The sequence below is a fragment of the Lepus europaeus genome, chromosome 4 (assembly GCF_033115175.1).
Source record: "Lepus europaeus isolate LE1 chromosome 4, mLepTim1.pri, whole genome shotgun sequence".
Taxonomy (NCBI): Eukaryota; Metazoa; Chordata; class Mammalia; order Lagomorpha; family Leporidae; genus Lepus; species Lepus europaeus.
This window is the reverse complement of record NC_084830.1, coordinates 1,578,582-1,597,105: the sequence shown is the minus strand read 5'-3', so window position 1 is coordinate 1,597,105 and position 18,524 is coordinate 1,578,582. Positions and strand designations below refer to the sequence as shown.

The 18,524-nt window shown below is 63.0% G+C and overlaps 1 protein-coding gene across 1 annotated transcript; it reads right to left on the bottom strand.

Moving 5' to 3' along the window:
* Positions 1 to 566: 566 nt before the first annotated feature.
* Positions 567 to 6,641, bottom strand: LOC133758227 (lymphocyte antigen 6E-like). Its single transcript, XM_062189409.1, has 5 exons — positions 6,590 to 6,641; positions 4,222 to 4,320; positions 2,261 to 2,468; positions 761 to 884; positions 567 to 701 (listed from the first exon to the last, which is right to left on the bottom strand). The coding sequence occupies exons 1-5, from the start codon at positions 6,639 to 6,641 to the stop codon at positions 567 to 569; spliced, it is 618 nt and encodes a 205-aa protein (XP_062045393.1).
* Positions 6,642 to 18,524: the final 11,883 nt, after the last annotated feature.

The window sequence follows — 18,524 nt, the reverse complement described above, 5'->3', positions numbered from 1 at the left end:
GCACCGCCTGCTCCGTCACGGCCACGCTCCCTGAGTGTGCAGCACGTGCTGGGCTCTGTCATGGCCACGCTCCCCGTCTGTGTGCAGCTTGCACTGGGCTCCCGCTGGCCTGCAAGCCCTTTCCTACCTTGGCATCTGCACGCACCTGTGCCCCCTACCGGGGACCCTGAGGCCTCCCATCAGCCAGACCTCCCTCCCACACCACCCTGATCCCCGGCCCGGGCTCCCCGGGGGCGTCGGCGCCTTGAGGCGGCCATCTCTCCTGCACGGGCCTGGTGTGCAGGGAGCACTCTCCCGTGGGTGCTGGTTAATGACTGTGGGATGGCCATGGGGGCGTGGGGACAGCAGGCCTGGCGGGGGCCCATCTCATTGGCATTTGTCTCCTGGCTCCGCGCATAGAGGCTCCGAGGAGGAGCGACACACCACAGGGGGAGGCCCGGGCAGCTCTGCAGAGACAGGATTCTCGCCTCCTGGAGAGGCGGCCGCAGCCTCGCTCTGGGTGTCGCCTCCCTCCTGAGCCCCCCAGGCCGTGCTGAGGCACAGGGGCCCTGCTGGCAGCCCAGGCGCTAGCTCAGCTCCCCTGCGCCCGCGTCCTCCGCTGTGGTTCTCCGAAGGCTCCAGGCGGAGGAGCAGCAGGCGCTCCCGTGGCCCAGGCCCTCTGCTCCCTTGCATGGGGCACGCAGGGTCGGGGCCCTGTGAGGCTGTCGAGGGGCGGGGGCACACAGGGGAGGAGCCCAGGGCTGCTCGGGGAAGGACTCACCACTGTGTGGAGGCTGCTGATGGGAACAGAAGGGCAAGGGCCATCCAGGGGGCTCCTGGTGGTGCCGGGCTGCGTGCGCAGCTTGGCCACGAGGCCGGGAAGCTGCTGCTGCTCACCTGGCCAGCTGGGAAGGGACATGAGGGGCGAGGAGCTGGCCCACAGGAGGGCTCCCAGCTTCAGAGGGGCAGGGGGCAGGACAAGGCTCAAGGTCAGACCCGCGGACTGGGGCAGACAGGAGCCATGGAGGGCGCTGGACTGCAGGGCCGGAGTAGGGGGCGGGGAGAAAACTTCAGAGTTGGGAGGCTCTGGCGTCACCCCAGGAAGAACCCTGGGTGGACACTCAGCCCTGGGGGGGCTCACAGCCCTGGAGCTGTCCAGAGGGTGGGAGGAGCCCCGCCCCCGACCAGGCTTCAGGAGCCACGGCTGAGGCCACGCGGGATGTGGGCATCTCGGGGACAGCGTGGATGGGGACACCCTCCAGGGCCCCCATGTGAATCCCCACCTGGAGCTGACGGGGAGGGGGCAGGGGAGACGGGGGGTGCCCAGGGAGTGAGGCCAGGGCGTGGCCCCACCCCTGAGCTGGCACACGGAGAGCCTTCCCCCCAGCCACCTGGGAGTGACATCTTGGAGAATGAGAGCCTCACAGACCATACAATTTTATTCTCATGACAGAGGGAGCACTGGCCAACAGCACGGCTTGGGGAGGGAGGTTGGCAGCCACGCCCCAGGTGACCCAGCCCTTCAACTCCAACGCCTGCCCCTGGGCCCCCAGGTGACCCAGCCCCCACCCCGGGAGCCGGGGGATCTTTAGGCAGGCTGCGTTTGTCCAGACAGGGGCCGGGGTTCTGGGCAGCAGACGGAGCCTCTGGGAGGTCCCGGGAGGCAGGTCTGTTAGGGGTCAGTGTAGTGCTGGCTGGTGGCACCCAGGAGAGAGTGAGGGCATTAGCGAGAAGTGGTGCCTGGGTGGATGTGTGGGTGGGTGGGTGCGTGGGTGGGTGGATGCCTGGGTGGATGCGTGGGCGTGTGGATGGCTGGGTGGGTGGGTGGGTGTGTGCGTGGATGGGTGTGTGGGGTGACAGCAGGGTGCCTGGGGAATGCATAGAGAACTGAAGGACCCCAAGCTCCCAGTCCTGTTCTCCCTGCCCAGGCTGCTGTGTTCACAGCAGGTGGTCCAAGGGGCCGTGTGTGGGGGCGTCTGGCCAGGAAGGGCCTGAGGGAGCAGGAGCCCCCAGCCCCTGCCTCCCACTTCCTCAAATGCCGGCGAGGATGCTGGGGGCCTGGAGAACTCTTTCTGTGCCTGGGTAGCCGGGCGCCCCTGGGAACCCACCAGGGTGCTGAGGGTCTCGCGGCGGGTGGGGCTGGGGGAGGTGTCCCTCCCTGGGCATGAGCCCTAGAGGGCTGTGGTCCTCATCACTCTGCAGCACAGGGGAGGGGAGGGGCAGCCAGGGCAGGGATGCGGGAGCCACCCAGGTGAAGGAGAGGCCCAGGGCGGGGCCTCACCACGCGGCCTGGAGCAGCAGCCACAGCAGGCCGGCGGAGGCGCTGGCCCAGAGGGCCCCGGGGCCGGCGGCCAGGCCTGAGGCTGCGCTGCGGTTGCACTGGCTGTTCTGGCAGCAGGTGACGGAGAGGGCGCGGCCGTCGGGGGACACGGTGCTGTTGGGGCAGGTCGGGGCGCAGGACTTCATAACCAGCATGCCGCCTGGGTTGGCTGTGGAGAGAGAGGAGGGTCCACGGCTGCCCAGCGTGGTGCATGGGAGACCCTTCGGGGGCCCTGGGACCTGGGCAGCGCCCACTTTGGTGCTGGGGTGGCTCGGGGTGTCCCTTAGGTGGGGTCCTCCCCGCCAGGCCAGGAGCTCCCATGAGACTGACTCCGTGGCTCGCCCCGCCCCTTCCCCGGCCCGAGATGTCGGGAATTCTCCTCTGCTCGGAGCTTCAGCCACCAGGGAGGGGTGAGGCCTGGCTCTCGGCCCTCGGCCCTTGGCCCCCGCCCCTTCTGGGACGGGGAGGCTGAGCGTGGCAGAACCTGGCGCCCGCCTGCACAGTGCCTGTGGAAGCTCCGGACTCATGGGGGAAGTGGAGGCAGGGCCTTGCCAGGGCCCTGGGGCCCTGGGTGGGGGCTGGGGGTGGCTGAGCCGGTTGGAGGAGTCTCGGGCTGCACCACCCACCGCCACCACTGTCTACACCTGCACAGTGCCAGCTGTGGGGGTCCCGGGAGCCAGGGGCCTTCGGTAAGGGGAGTCGGTTCCTTAACCCACACTTGTTCAGAACATTCTGGAAGCTGTAACCCTGCACCAAAGGCCTGGACCCTGTGGGGTGAGGACGAGGGACCTCGTCTCTCTGCGTCTCAGCTGGGAAACGCAGGGGACAACAGGAGCGGCCGCGCTGGGGCCAGTGAGTGAGCGAGCTCTGCAGGGGCCCGGCCGCGCTGGCCCCGTGCCGGCCCCGTGCCGGCTGCGGGTGGCGTGAGCAGAGGGTTCAGCACCCGGTGCGGAGAGCTGGGGCCTGAGAAAGCAGGGGGGCAGAGCCACTCCTAGACGTGAGAGAGCGTGAGAGGCGGCAGGAAATCCTCCCGACAGGCCGCAGGCCAGGGCTGAATCAGCCGCCCAGGGACGCACCCCGCGACTGTGGACGCACCCTCCTCAGCCCGCAGGCAGTGCCGGGACAGCGAGCCCTGGCGTCTCCCAGCCCCGAACCCTCAGTGAGGTGGGTGTCTGGCTGTTCTTGCGGACGAGGAGCTGTGTTTTACGGAGGCAGTGTTTGCCCACCGGTTTCTGAGCCACTTCCGGGAGACGTGGGATAGGCGTGGCCACCCGTGCGAGCTGAGGCTTTAGAGACCCTGGCTCAGGCCAGAGCTCAAGCCCCTGCCTCACTGCGTGCGGCTCCCAACTGCGGTTTGCTGGCCAGGGAAATGGGACGGCAGGCTGCGGCCACTGCAGGGTCACCAGCAGGGACCGTGGATAGCACAGCCTTATCCCTCCCTTCCCCGCCCAGGACTGCTGCTATCGGGGCCAGGAGGCACCTGCCGTGGCTGGCAGTCCAGGAGGCCCCACCCGCCGGCTGCTCCCTTGAGAGCCCCTGGGCTGAGCTGGGAGAGGGGAGCCAGTGCGGGGAGGCACTGGGTGAGGGGCAGAGCCTGGAGCAGCCCCAGCCCCGCCGGGATTTGTGAGGGGGACCCCTGGGCCAGCCCGGAGCAGGAAGCCTGGAAGACGCAGCCCAGAGGATGCCGTCATTGGGCACACAGGGCCGGAGCCCCCCAGTCACCATCCCAACATGGCGGGGCCCCTTCCTGCCCCCCACTGCCCACGCCTCCTTCCTTTGCTGGGGCTGCTCTGCTCCGGGTCCCACCTTCCTGGCCGGGGCAGAGCGTGAGGCCGGCCTGCCCAGAGGGCCACACAAGGCCGCTCCCTCCTCCCTGCTCCTCTGAGCTGCAGGGCCAGGCTGGGGTGGGGCGGGGTACTCACTGGCCCGCGTGATCAGGCAGTACTTGTCGGTCACCGCACACTCCACTAGAGACTCGCAGTTCTCGTGGCCACAGCACACGTGGCAGTGCAGGGCCCGGGCTGGGGGGAAGCACAGGCCCGTCAGTCCGGGCTGGGCCTGGGGCCGAGCGCCAGCTGAAGCTGCGTGGCCAGCCCGGGGCTGCCCTACTGCGCCGCCGCCACCACCTCCGTCCTCCCTCCCGCCAGCCTGTCCCGGGAGGGTGCTGAGGGGCTGGGGGCTCTGCCGTGGTGGGGACGCTCCCTGTGTGTGTGAGTGCCGGGCCGTGAGCACAGGTGGGCCGCAGGTGCACAGCACGAGTCCTGCAGGCTGCCCCACGCCGGGGCCGGCGCCCGGGGTCTGCCTCCTTGTCCCCCGCTGCTGCTGGACAGGAGTACAGCAGGACTTGGCCGGGGCTGGGTGGGGAAGAGGACTTGGCCTGGGCAGGGGCTTAAGGCCTGTTGGGGCAGAGGGCCCTGCCCTCTGTCACCTGAGGCCTGCTACTGACCCCACCCCAGGTCCCGTGGGGAGCTGAAACGAGCGGCCCTGGTCCAGGCTGGGACAAGGGCTGAGACGGGGTGCGCTGGGCCAAGACTGGGGTGCCGCTGCCCAACGCCCAGCGTGGTGACCGCAGCAACAAGGAACAGATGTGACACGGCCCGGGGGGGGGGCTGGGGGGGTTCCTCCGAGGAGGTAGCCCTGGAGCTGGTCTGGAGGGAGGCATTCCCACTGGCTGCCTGGACTGACCCCCGAGCCCGGCCCACGCAAGGCCAGCTTGCCCAGGCAGGAGCGGCCAGGAGCCGAAAGGGGGCTGCTGGGTGGGGACATAGGGGACAGCAAGTGTGTGCAGGGGGCTGGGGGGCGCCCTGGGGGTACGGGGGTCCTGTAGGTTCCTGTGCGGTCTCTGTGGGGGTACTGTGGGGGGGCTTCCTGTGGGGTCTCTGTGGGGGTCCTGTAGGTTCCTGTGGGATCTCTGTGGGGGGGTCTCTGTGGGGGTCCTGTAGGTTCCTGTGGGGCCTCTGTGGGGGGTCTCTGTGGGAGTGCTGTGGGTTCCTCTGGGGTCCCTGTGTGGTCTCTGTGGGTTCCTGTGGGGGATTCCTGTGAGAGGGTCCTGTGGGGTCTCTGTGGGGTCTCTATGGGGTCTCTGTGGGATGTCCTATGGGGTCTCTGTGAGCTCTCTGTGGGTTCCTGTGAGGGGGTCCTGTGTGGTCTCTGTGGGGGTCCTGTGAGGGGGTCCTGAGGGGGTCCTGTAGTGAGTGTCCAGGACCAGGTGTCCTTGCTCTGAGCCCAGGGCTGGTGCCCCTCCCTAGAGAGTGAGGGGTGCTTAGAGCTGACAGGGGACAGAGGGTCCCCTCATACCTCCTAGCATGCTCCCCGCCGCCTGAAGACCCCGCCTCCCGGGCCAACATTCCAGAACCGCCACAGTAAGTGGCCTGTGTGTCCCAGGGTGCCCCGGGCCTTCTGGAGTTCTCTGTCGGCCCTGGGACCCACACCCGCCCTCTCTGAACAGGGACCTCGCGGAACCTGAGCTTCCCCACGTCTGTGCCCCAGGCCCTGGGGAGAACAGGTCCTGGGGCGGTGGCCAGCTCCCGGAGGTCAGGGCCCCCAGGGGACGTCCCCTTTTGGGCTCAGCCTCCCTCTCTGTGCCCGGCCCCTCTCCCTTCCTGCCCTTGCCATCAGTCTCTTCCCAGAGGAACTTGACCTCTGCCCCAGCCCCCATCTCTCCAGCCTCCCCACTGGAGGCCCTTCCTCAAGCTACCCCCCCCCCCCAGCCCACACTCAGGCTAATTGTGGCTAATTACGACCGAGCTGATAATTATTCTGCCGGTAAACACAGCCCTGGCACCCCACCCCCGACCCCATTTCCAGGCCCAAAGTCAGGTCATCAAGGTCAGGGTCCGCGTGGTCACCAGGAGCCTGGCCATGAGAATCCCCCATCCCAGGAACTCTGTGTGACCTGGGAAGAAGGGCCAACTGGTGACCCTGGCTGGTGACCCTCCTGGTGACCCTGGCTGGTGACCCTCCTGGTGACCTTGGCTGGTGACCCTCCTGGTGACCCTCCTGGTAACCCTGGCTAGTGACCCTCGTTGGAACCGTGGCCTGAGTTCAGGCTGCTTAGTGGGGGCTTCCTCCCCAGGAGAGCCAGGAAGCTACCAGACCTTGGCCCCGAGGGAAGAAGCTTCCCAACAAGTCCCTCTGTGCAGCCACCCTCCGTCCCCCACCTAGGCCGATGCTTCTGCTGTCGCTGGGTTCTCTTCCGCCCACAGCCAGCCTCATCCATGCCCCGGCCCCTCGGCGCCCAGGCCGGAGCCCCGTCTGCCCCATCCCTCATGGAGGGGCCAGCAGCCTTACCCAGGGCAGTGCACAGGGCGGTCAGGAGCAGCAGCACCAGCAGGGGCCTCATCGTGGGACATCCACCGGCAACTGGAGCCACTGGCACCAGGCTGCCTTTATACAGCTGGCCCGGCTGGGGTCGGACCTGGTAATTTAGCTGGGGGGTGGGCCAGGGCTGGCAGGGCCGGCCTGACTCACTCCACCCAGGCTCCCTCTCTCCACCCCCAGGGCCCTGGGCTCTCAAGGAGGTCCCCTGTGACCGCCACCTGTCCCTCGTCCCGAGCCTCCCCCACCTGCTGCAGTTATCAAGGCCCCCAGCCGGACCGGGGCTGGGGAGGGTGGTCTGCGGTGACTGCCCTTCCTGGGGCCTGAGAGATCTGGCCCGGCACGTCCCCCTACCTGCAGCCGCACGCAGGCAGGCCGGGGGGCGCTGAGCCCATGACAGGGGGAGACGCGGCAGTGCAGGACGAAACAGGCACTGGCTGATCTGACCCCGAGCCCCAGGCAGGGCTGAGTCTGGAGCTGGCGGTGCTGCTGGTGTAGGGTAGGGGTGGCCCAGCTCACCCGGCCAGGAGAGGGGGCCGGGGCATGTCCCCAGGGACACAGGGACACAGGGCACCAAGTGTCTCCGGGGCACGGGAGCACGCCACGCCACCTCCGCCACTGCTGCCTGTGTCCCTGGGGTCTTACCGAAGTGTGGGGCTGAGGAGGGGGAGCTCGAGTCTGAGCTTCTGTCCTCTGTCCCCCACGCAGGGCTCCCACGCTCAGGGTAACGCGACTGCCCAGGCCCCCGGCCCCTGCAGCTTCGCCCACAGCCCTGCTGCTCTCCCTTGCAATGGCCCCAGCCCCCTCAGACGCTGTGTGGCCATGCACTCCCCCTCCAGGCTCTGGCCGGGGCCTGGCCTTGTGTCCACAGCATCGTCCGCCCCTCCCCCCCCAGTCAGCCTTGTCTACGTCTCCCTTACACCCTGTCCAGCCTGTGCGCTGGAGGGGCCAACTCAGGGCGTGAGTCCCTTTCCAGAACCTTCTGGGACCACCCACCCCCAAAGGATGGAAGATGCTGGGAGCCAGCCCTAGGCGGAGGGTGGCAAGGGGGGTCGCTGGGGCTGGGGGTGGGCGGCGGGAGGGCCGAGCGTGCAGGACCTGAATGTACGCAGGCGTTGGTGGCCGGAGGCTGCCCTTGTGAACCAACTTCCTTGAGAACTCAAAGCTTCGGACTCCCGGGGCGTGGGCTCACAGGTCCTCGGGCTGGTTTTAAGGGACCCCTGCCCCTTCCAGGAGCCCCCTGGAGGCTGCCTCCAAGGGCTGCAGCGCTGGAGCCCTGCTCAGCTCCCTGGAGGAAGCGCACCTCTGTGCACCTGTGCGGTGGGGCAGGTGCCGCCACATGACTGAGTGCCCCAGCCACTCTGTGCCACCTCCGCCCCAGTGGTCTCCTGGCTGTGGGCATGTGGGAGGGAGCCCCAGTGGCAGCCTGGAGCCATCCTGGGACAGGGCCTGGGTCTGGGGCACTTCCAGCCCTCATCCTATGCCCGGGGAAGCTGGAGGGGGCATTTGTGGTCTGCAAGGGCGTGGTGGAACCAAGACTGTATGGAGACCGGAGAGGGATCAGGGTGAGGCCCAGTGTGGCTTCCACCACCTGGCGCACAGCTGTCCCGGCAGGGCCCTGCCTGGCTCCCTCAGGAGCGAGGGGCCCCTGCAAGCTGCCTGGCCATGGTGGGTGGCTTGTGACAAGCCCCTTGGCTCCCTGAACCTGGCCTGCTCCCCCTGCCCCCATGCCAGCACCCAGGTAACCCGCAGGGCTCTGCCGATGCAGGAGAGCACGCCCAGCGCTCCGGCCGCGACAGTGGCAGCGCCCAGGCCTGGGTCCCTTTGTCCTACAGACTGACTCACGGTCAGGCTGGCCCCTGCTGCTGGGGGCGCAGGCACGAGGGTGGGGCGGGTGGGGGACAGTGATGGGAGGGCTGTGCCCACTTCCTGGAGAGGCTGTGCGGGTGGGCTCCGTTTCCTAGGAGTGAGGAGGGGAGAGAGCTGGCAGGGAGGAGGCAGTGTAAACAAAGCCAAGGGCATGCCAGGGCCTGAAGAATTCCAGGGCGGTGGCCCGCGGGAATTTACCTGATGTTACCTGGTGAGGCCACAGCTCTCCCAGCGGGGGTGTGTGCTCAGGCTGGGAGGGCCTCTTCCTCTGGGGGGAGAGGCCTCATGGGTTGGGATGTGGGGGGGGGCAAGGACTGCCCTGGTGGGTTGGGGGTGGGGGAGGAATGCAGCCAGAGCAGGCTGGGGGAGGGGCTGTGACCCCCCTCACGCTCATTAGCATCGGCACTCACTTTTATGAGCTGAGTGTCCCCCAATTACAGCCCAGACTGTCTCCCGGGGCCATCATTAGTGCTGGAAGCGACACCACTCCCAGAGCGGCGGAGGGACCAGGACACCCGGTCCTGGGCATGAGGGGACAGGGGCGAGGTCCTGCAGGATCAGCCCAGAGGAGCACAGGACCTCAATTAGGAGCCAGAAACATCTGTGACCCGGGGTTCACCAGGCTCGCTGCTGCCCACCTGTGCTGCAGCTGCAGCGGCCCCGGCCCAGGCATGCGAGATGTGGGCAGGCACCGGGCAGGACACGGAGCCTCAGGCGTCCAGGGGGCCCTGCTCTCTGTGCGCCCACCTGGTGCCCCTGGCCGCCCGCGTCCATTCCAGCGGCAGGTGGACACCTCCGGGCTGGCTTCCCACTGAGTCTGAGCACGGGTTCTGTGGAGCAGCCAGGGTCTGAGTTCTGGGTTTTCCACTGGCCGGCAGGCTGTGCGCTGAGCCCCACAGAGGACCCCCAGGGGCGGGGCCTGGGCAGGAGCAGCTCTCTGGAGGGGTCGGCAGCCGCAGGCCCTGGCTCAGGCCTCCCCCACCCCCAAGCCCTCCCTGCCCCCTCCCTGGTCTCAGCTGTGGGGATGTGCCCCCGCCCAGCAGCTGAGGCACAGCGCCTGGCCCCGGTCAGCCCTCCCCACCGAAGGACACAGGGAGCCTCACCTTCCCACCGCCTTTGCCACCATTTGCAAAAGGCACCAGCAAGAATTGCCCAGGACGGGGTTGCCTGCGGGCTGCTGCCCGGACGCTCGCAGGGACCGTCTCCCAGGACGGGTGAAGGCAGGCGCCCCGGCTGCTCTGACCCGAGCTTTCATTCCCCTCTTGCTAAGTTGCAGGAGTTCCTCCGTCCACGTCCATAAGGCCCCAGACCAGGGGCCGCTGCCCTAGCAAGTAGCAAGGCCTGTGGACCCCCTGCTTCTAAGATGCTATAAACTGAGCGTGCTGCAGCCGTGAGCCGCCGAAGCCCTCGCCGTCCCTCGCTCGGGTACGTGTACGTCTCAGCAAAGCGTTGTCGGGACCATGCTTAACTATTTCCCGAGATACCTTGTGAAGTAACTTAGCTTCTCCAGTGTTCAAAAAAAACCAGATTTAATGTTCTCAAAATTCAAAAGCTGCCTTTGAGTAACTATGGGTTAAAATTCTGTAGTTTTTTTTTTTTTTAAGATTTATGTATTTATTTGAAAGTCAGAGTTATACAGAGAAGGAGAGGCAGAGAGAGAGAGAGAGAAAGAGAGAGAGAGGTCTTCCATTGCTGGTTCACTCCCCTGATGGCCGCAACTGCACCAATCCGAAGCCAGGAGCCAGGAGCTTCTTCTGGGTCTTCCACGTGGGTGCAGGGGCCCAAGCACTTGGGCTATCTTCCACTGCTTTCCCAGGCCATAGCAGAGAGCTGGATCAGAAGTGGGGCAGCCAAGACTAGAACCGGTGCCCATATGGGATGCTGGCGCTGCAGGCGGCAGCTTTACCCGCTATGCCACAGCGCCAGGCCTCCCTGTAGTGCTTTTCAAAATGTTTTTTCTCTTAATTTACAGGTGCCCAGGACTGCTTGGGGAGTGGATTGGAGGCACCAGTAGGCAGGAAAGAAAGCTGTGGGTGTGTCTTGGTGACCGGAGGAGAAAAGCACTTTGTTTTTGACAGAAAGAGCAATGGAAGGAGCAGGCACATTGTAGGTAAAGGTTGTGCGAGGTTAGTTTGGACGAGTGTACAAGGACTTTTTTAAGTCAGCTCTGCGAGTTTAAAAGACAGACAGCAATGTGGCCTGCGTCTTCACTCTGCTCCACGGTGTCCTTGACTTCGTGAGTGATGTCACGTGCTAACCCCCTTCAATCTACATTTTTTTTCTGTTTTTTTTTTTTTTTAAGATTTTTATTTATTTGAGAGAGTTACAGAAAGAGAGAGAGAGAGAGAGAGAGAGAGAGAGAGAGAGAGAGAGAGGGGTCTTGCATCCGCTGGTTCACTCCCCAAATGGCCACAGTGAATTGAGCTATGCCAATCTGAAGCCAGGAGCCAGGAGCCCCATCCGGGTCTCCCACACGGGTGCAGGGCCCAAGCACTTGGGCCATCCTCCACTGCTTTCTCAGGCCACAGCAGAGAGTTGGATCGGAAGTGGAGCAGCCGGGACTGGAACCAGCGCCCAGATGGGAGCCGGCGCTGCAGGCTGGGGCTTAGCGCACTACGCCACAGCGCCAGCCTCTTTTTCTGTGATTTGTAACTGGCCTAGGTAACAAACTCTGATGCATTTTGGGGACGTTCTGAGCCTTCAAGGAGTTAACTGAGACCTGGTTCAGAGCTTTGGTGAAAACGCTCGGGTTTACCGTTTACTTTGGCCAAATGGTTTAAACCACTGCCGATTATTTATATTACAGCTTTAAGTGGAGTCTCCAGCCTCGAGGCTTCCAGTTGGATCCCCGGTGACATAGGTGACTGAAGGGCCGGGCAGGTCTCCGCGGGGATGCCCCGACAAGGAGCCAGCAAGGCCTGCCCACCCCACCAGCACTTGTCTCTGACGCAAAAAAACCAGGGCATTGAACAAACAGGTGCCCCGGCAGAGGCCAGCTTCCCAACACGGCCAAAAAACTGCCCCTGGATGTGCGATGGCCCCGGGGAGAGGGAGGCCCCTGGCTTGGGCTGGCACCGCGCTGGAGGCCTGGCCCAGGCTCCCAGTGGTGTCACAGGCGGGACCGCAGATTCCATGCCCTGCTATCAGCAGCCAGGCAGGTATTAGCCCACGTGTGCGAAAGGGGCTGGGGAGGAATGGGGGTCTGTGTGGTCAGGTGGTCCAAGTCCTGCCCTTGTCCGTGACGTTGCCAAAGGGGCTCCCCTTGTTTCTCTAGGGCCACACGCCCACTGGGTGTGCCAACAACCCCATGGTCAGTGGCCCAAGCATGGCTCGGACCCGCACGGACAGCGTCCTGCTCAGCTCCAGCCACTGCTCCAGGGATGGCCACCCTGGGAGAGGGGGACCGCTCCCCTACCCGTCCCCTCTCAGCAGGAAGCAACCAGGGAGAAGGGGTGCCAGGACCTCTCTCTCCCTCCTGCCCAGGGAAGCCCTGCACCTGGACATTCCAAGCTGCTGGGACCACTGGAGCATCATCATAACCTTCCCCAAGGAGCCTTTCTGCGCGCCCCCACCCTCCTTATCGGGCCCTGTGGTGCTCTGCCCCGCCCCCAACACAGCACTTACAAAGGGGCTCTGGCTGCTGCTCAGACAGCTGTAGCCTGGCTTCAGACCCTGCCCTCTGCCTGGGCATGCTCGTCCCCCAGTCTCTGCCTCCCCATTCTGTCCCCACTAAAGTAGCTGCCTCCCTTCCCTCTTTGAACCCTAAAATCCTAGAACCTACCAGAGACCCCCCTGCAGCATAGGTTAGGGTTTACCTAACCCCAAGCCCAGCTCCCTAACCCAGTGCCGCTGCTGGGGCACTGAGCCCTGCTCCTAACGCCTCGCTCCAGTGAAGGGGTTGAGGGTACCTGGAGACCACCGACTCCAAGACAGGACAAGGACCCCTGGACCTCCCTTTGTTTTTGTTTTTAAAGAAAACTTCTGGCTCAATAGGCTAATCCTCCGCCTTGCGGCGCCGGCACACCGGGTTCTAGTCCCGGTCGGGGCACCGATCCTGTCCCGGTTGCCCCTCTTCCAGGCCAGCTCTCTGCTGTGGCCAGGGAGTGCAGTGGAGGATGGCCCAAGTGCTTGGGCCCTGCACCCCATGGGAGACCAGGAGAAGCACCTGGCTCCTGCCATCGGGTCAGCGTGGTGCGCCGGCCGCAGCGCGCCAACCGCGGCGGCCATTGGAGGGTGAACCAACGGCAAAAGGAAGACCTTTCTCTCTCTCTGTCTCTCTCTCACTGTCCACTCTGCCTGTCAAAAAAAAAAAAAAAAAAAAAAAGAAAAATCTCTTAAAGAAAACTTCTTCATTGAGATTTAAGTAACATGGCGTAAGTCACCCAGCTGAAGTATGCGTGGTGGTTTTCCTGAATCTGTAGAATTGTACAACCATCACCAGCCCCAGTTGTGGAATAGGGGTTTGTTGCTGTGGATTCGTTCTGAGAGGAGGAGTGTGGTGGGGGCGAGAGGTGCGGAGTCACCACACAGACCCTTGGAGTCGGGTGAAACGGGCCAGAGGCAAGCAGCCTTCAGACTCGTTTATTTCAGTTGGTACAGCAACTTATATAGCTGAGGCAGCCAATCCGGTCAAGGGGCGATCTATGCCCTAACCAATCACACCCTGTTGCCAGGCAGTTTCCAAAGCCATCCAATCACAGCCTGTTGCCATGCAGGCTCCATTGCCAAGTGGTTTCTGAAGCCATTCCTAAGTAACTGACCCTCGCTTGCCAGCGGCCATCTTGGCACAGCTTTCTCATTCCACCACAGAGTTTTTTTAAATTAACTAATTTATTTGAAATGCAGTGTGTGTGTGTGTGTGTGTGTGTGAGAGAGAGAGAGAGAGAGAGAGAGAGGGTGTGAGAGAGAAAAAGAGAAAGAGACATACCCACACACACACAAAGAGAGAGAGAGAGAGAGAGTTCATCGGCTGGTCACCCCCCAGATGGCTGCACTGGCCAGGGCAAGCCAGGCAGAGTCCAGGAGCCAGGAGTTTCATCCGAGTCTCCCACATGGGTAGCAGGAGCCGAGAACTCAGCCATCTTCTGTATCTTCCCCAGGCACAGGAGCAGGGCGCTGGCCACTGGGCGGGAAGTGGGGCAAGCAGGACACAACCTGGGGCCATCCGGGATGCGGCTGTTGCAGGTGGTGGCTCAACCTGCTGTGGCTCGATGCTGCCCCCTAGTTGTGGAACAGCTTTACTGCTCCAGAGCAAAGCCTGGAACCACTCCCCTGCCCCCAGGGGCCATGGCAGCCGCTCACCGGCTCCCCCTGTCTGTGGGGCTGCCTCTGCTGGACGTCACACACAGGGGCCACTCGGCGATTGCCCTTCTGGGTCAGGCTTCTTGACTCGGCACTGTGATTTCAAGGTGCCCCCAAGCTGTGGCACAAGCCAGTGCCTCCCTCCTTTCCAAGATGAACTAGGGTTCCAGTGGCTGGACAGACCACAGCTCGGGGTGGTGGCTGTTTGGCTGGTAGGGCACCAGGAGGGGCCAGAAAACAAGAGAATGCTAAAAAACAGAACCCAAATGATGGGATGTGTCAGAGCAACACAGCAAGCAACTCTCCCAGGGGCCACAGTGCAGAATATTAACGAGAGCAGATTCTAACCCCAGGCGTGAACCAACTGTCCAGGAGGACCACATGACGTAAGCGAGAGATGGAAGAAGGCAGCCGAGAAGCGGCAGATCCTCCGAGCACGGGAACCCCGGGGAACGCAGCTGCTGCTCTGCCTGCAATCTCCACTCCCACACTGCGGCCGCACTTAGCGGCGTCACTCCCAAGAGGCCAGCGAGGACCGACGTGGACCAAGCTGGCCAACGCCACATCACCCCAGGGCTCAAGGTCCGGCTCAGCGGTGTGCAGCCCGCTCTGGTTGCCCTGGGGAATGTGGGCCATGAAGGAAACGTCAGACACAGCCACGTTCAGGCACTGTCCTCAGACCGTCTGGCCAGCACCCCCGAAGACCCCCCCAGGCCATCAACCCCACGGAAAGTTGGAGACACTGTCACCAGCCGCGGGAGGCAGGGGAGATGCGATGACCGGGAGTCCCGTGAAGCCCTGGGGAGTCTGAGTGCAGTGTGCACCCTGGTTAAGGACGACATGCCCACGCCGGCTCCTTGATGGCAGCAGAGGGACTCAGGCAACAGGAGCCCCCCCACCCCCGCCAGGGGAGTCTGCGTGTTGTACGGGGTGGGAGGGGGCTGTGTGCACTCTCTCCGCAACCATTCTGGGAGTCTAAACCGCACAAAGTGAGTTTCTCTGAAAAGGTGCTGACGCCCACACAAGGGGGTGACACAGGGCAGGTTCCGAGTGGTAGTCACCTCCCTCCGGAACCACGCAGGCTGCTCTTGCTGGGAGGGGCTGCTGCCCTGGCCCCAGCAGGCCCTGCCACAGGTGTGGCTGTGCTGCACCTGCAGTGTCACGGCCTCTTGGGCAGTGGGAAGAAGCCCCAGAGACAGTTTGTCTCCAGAGCCAGTACCCGGGGAAAAATGGAGGCCATGGTCTGTGTCCTCGGTTCGCCATCCCATAGTGGATACCCGGACCTCCGGACGTGGCCTGAACCTAGAACCTGCTCCCTGAAGCCTGATCCAGACCACACCCTGACCCTGAGCCCAGTTGCAGGCTGGACCCTGGCCCTGTCGTAGGCTCTGCAAGACGTGGTCTTAGGATCGAGGACCAGTGTTTGGGGAAGCCAAGCCAGGCTTCTCGGGGCCACAGGACGCCCCAGAAAGGGCTCAAACAATGGTGGAGGGTTGGGGTGCTGTGACTGTGGGTCCTGGGCAGGTGGAAGGTGGGCATTCCAGGTGTCTGGGTGCTGCCCTGGGCCAGCATTGCCACCCTCACGCTTCTCCTGCCACTCCAGGCCCGGCTGTGGCACCTCGGCTCCTGCCGCCATCTGTCTGCAGGGAACAGGGCGGGCCATACAGCCTCCCCACACGGGGTGCTGCACATGAGAGCTCCATGGGCTGCCGCGTGCTCAGACACGGCCCGGCTGCCCTGGCCTGCAAGCGGGCAGGGAGCAGAGGAGCCAGGTGACATGTCCTGGGTATCCTGGGTGTCCTGGGCGGGCTGGCTGCACCAGTTCTGGCTGCTCTGGCCAGCCGGGAGCCGGGATGCAGGGCTGCCTGTGTCGTGAGCCCAGGGGGCAGCTGGCGTTTCCCAGGAGTGAGGAGGTGGCGAACTGTGCACAGGTGCCCAGCTCCCACTGTCCTGCAGTGTGCACCTGGGAGAGCCCAGGCCACAGACGTGGGAGGAGCCAGTGGGGTCCCGGGCTGGGCCGGGAAGTGTGAACACATCTCCCAGTGAGTGCAGTGAAGCCGTCCTAGGAGACGTCCCCCCACTGTTTCCCAGCAGGTGCCATTTGGCACGGCCTCAACAAAGCCTGGCGCTGACACTGCATCCCACTGAGTGCAGTGCCCAGGGACAGCGCCCCCCACCACGGGCCCCACTGCACCCTCCCCTCCCCTGGTCCGGCAGCCAGCCCCCCCCCCCAGCGCCCTCTGCTGGCAGAGTGGAAATGCGGTTTGTGGAGCAGCCTCTGCCGGCACAGCGCGTGGCTGTGGGTAGGGGTCTGGAACTTAAGCACCAGCGCCCCAAGTGGCTGGTCATGACAGTGCGCCCCTCAGGGCTCCTGCAAGGTGTGGCTGCGAGGCCAGCTGCCCCTTTGGGCCCAGCGCGTTGGGGACGGGTGTGCTCCCCTGTGGCTGCCAGCCAGGGGCTCCTCTTTGGGTAGGGGTGGCCGCGAGGCCTGTGGGGGCCTGGCCTACATCTCTGGGTCTCCGGAGACCCTGCTGACAAGGGCCTCTGTTGTCTCCCTCAGCCGTCACAGCTGCATGGCTGCCCACACCTCTCCCGCCCTGGGGTCCTGCACAGGTGTCCCCCACACGCTCTTGTCCATCTGTCCAGCTCTGCAGCTGACCTGAGACCCCAAGGCGTCTCCCGGCCCTTCTCTGGAGCTGCCGGCTGCAGCCACTGTGTCCGGCCCTCGCGCTGCCCCTCCAGGCACCGCCCTGCACACACTCCCACGCGCACACCCTTGCCCGGTCACACACCCGGAACGTGCTCACATCACACGTGCAGGCATCATTCAGGCCTTTGCACGCTCGCCTTCACACACACACACTCACACCCCACCCTCGTTCACGGCCCAGAGTAGTCTGAGTAGAACTGGAATGGGAACAGTAAGTGTGTGGTAGAATTCAGCTGTGAAACTCCCAGGCCCTGGACTTTTCTTTGAGAATTTGAATGAAAGTTCCCATCTCATTCCTGATCATTTTATTAAAAGATTTATTTGTTTATTTGAAAGGCAGAGTGACAGAGAGGGAGAAGCAGAGAGAGGCAGAGAGAGAGGTCTTCCATTTGCTGGGTCACTCCCCAAATGGCCACGACAGCCAGGGCTGGGCCAGACTGAAGCCAGGAGCCAGGAGCTTCATCCAGGTCTCCCACGCGGGTGCAGGGGCCCAGGCCCTTGGTCACCTGCTGCTGCTTCCTCAGGTGCATTAGTGGGCAGCTGGATGTGAAGTGGAGCAGCCAGGACTCAAACCGTGAGATGCAGGTACTGCAGGCAGTGGCTGAGCCAGCTGCACCACAGCGCCGGCCCCTCGTTCCTCACTGTTGATCTGTTTAGATTTTCTGTGGCCTCTCCATGCAATCTTGGCATACTGAAGGAGCCCAGAAACACACTCACTTCCTGTAGGCGTTCTAATCTGTATGGTCACGGTGCTCTCCACTTGCTCAGGATCATGGGTATTGCTGTGGTGTCACCTGTAAAGTGTCCTGTTTCGTCTCCAATGTTACGTAATAGGGTTTTCTTTGATGGTCTAACTAAAGGTTTCTGATTTGTTTATCATCTGAGAGTTGACTGATTTTTCAATTCACCGATATTTTGTGGTTTTAATTCGATTGTATTTCTCCTCTGATATTCTTTCGTTCTTTAGCTAGCAGAATGCCTGGCTTGCATTCTTCTTCTGTTCTGAGTCTTTGAGTTGCACTGTTAGGTCATTTATTCGAGATTTTTATAAATTTATTTCTATAAACTTGTCTCTTTATACAAATGAATTAGACTCTAGCAAATTAAAATTTGGATATGGTTTGACATGTATTTGATATGTTGTATTTTTTTATTGAGCTCAACAAAGTTGTTTAGTTTCCTTTCTAATTTGGTCACCGACCCATTGGTGGCTGAGGCCTGCTGTCCAATTTCTGTGCGACTGGATATTCTTGTTGTCGACGTCTGGTTTTCCTGTTGTGGTCTGAGAGACGTGAGTTGATTTTACCTTCTAGAATGTGCTGAGACTTGATCTGGGGCCTGGCCTGTGGCCTCCCCCGGAGCGTGGCTGCTGTGCTACAGACTGTGTCCTCTGTAGCCGTCGGGCTGAGGGTCCTGTGAAGTTCTGTTAGCTCCGTCTGCTCGAGAGGAGAATTTCCCATTGCCATGAGCACCCGCTCATCTGTGTCTGAGTGATCTCGTTGCTGAGTGATACTTTAGTGGATCTGTTCCTTCCGTTGGGCCTGACACTTGCGTTCTGTGGCGGGGTGGTCTGGTGTTGGGTGCACTCTCATCGACGATCGGCGTCTGCTCTTCTTGGTGTGCTCCGTATGTCAGCATGCAGTCACCTTGTTTGTACATTTTTACAGGTTCTGGCCTACTATTTGTTTCTTGTGTGATGACAGCTGCTCCTGCTCACCTTTGGTTTGATGGTTGAAGAACACCTTCTCCTAGACCCTCACAGCCGGGCCCCGAGTGCGCGTTTCCTGCAGGGGGCTGCCCTGGGATCTTCTGTGGTTCCTGTGGTTACGACTTGGCTGGCCGGTGTCTAGGATTAGGGACTGGAGTGCTTTCTCATTGAAGGTTATTTCTAGCAGATTCAAACATCTAACTGGGTTGTTTCCCCCACAGAGCTGTGTGTTCTTTGACCCTTCCCGCCCCTCTGTGAACAGTCTCTGGGATGCTGGTGCTCAGAGCGACACACGTCATCCTTCCATCTCTCTTGTTCGC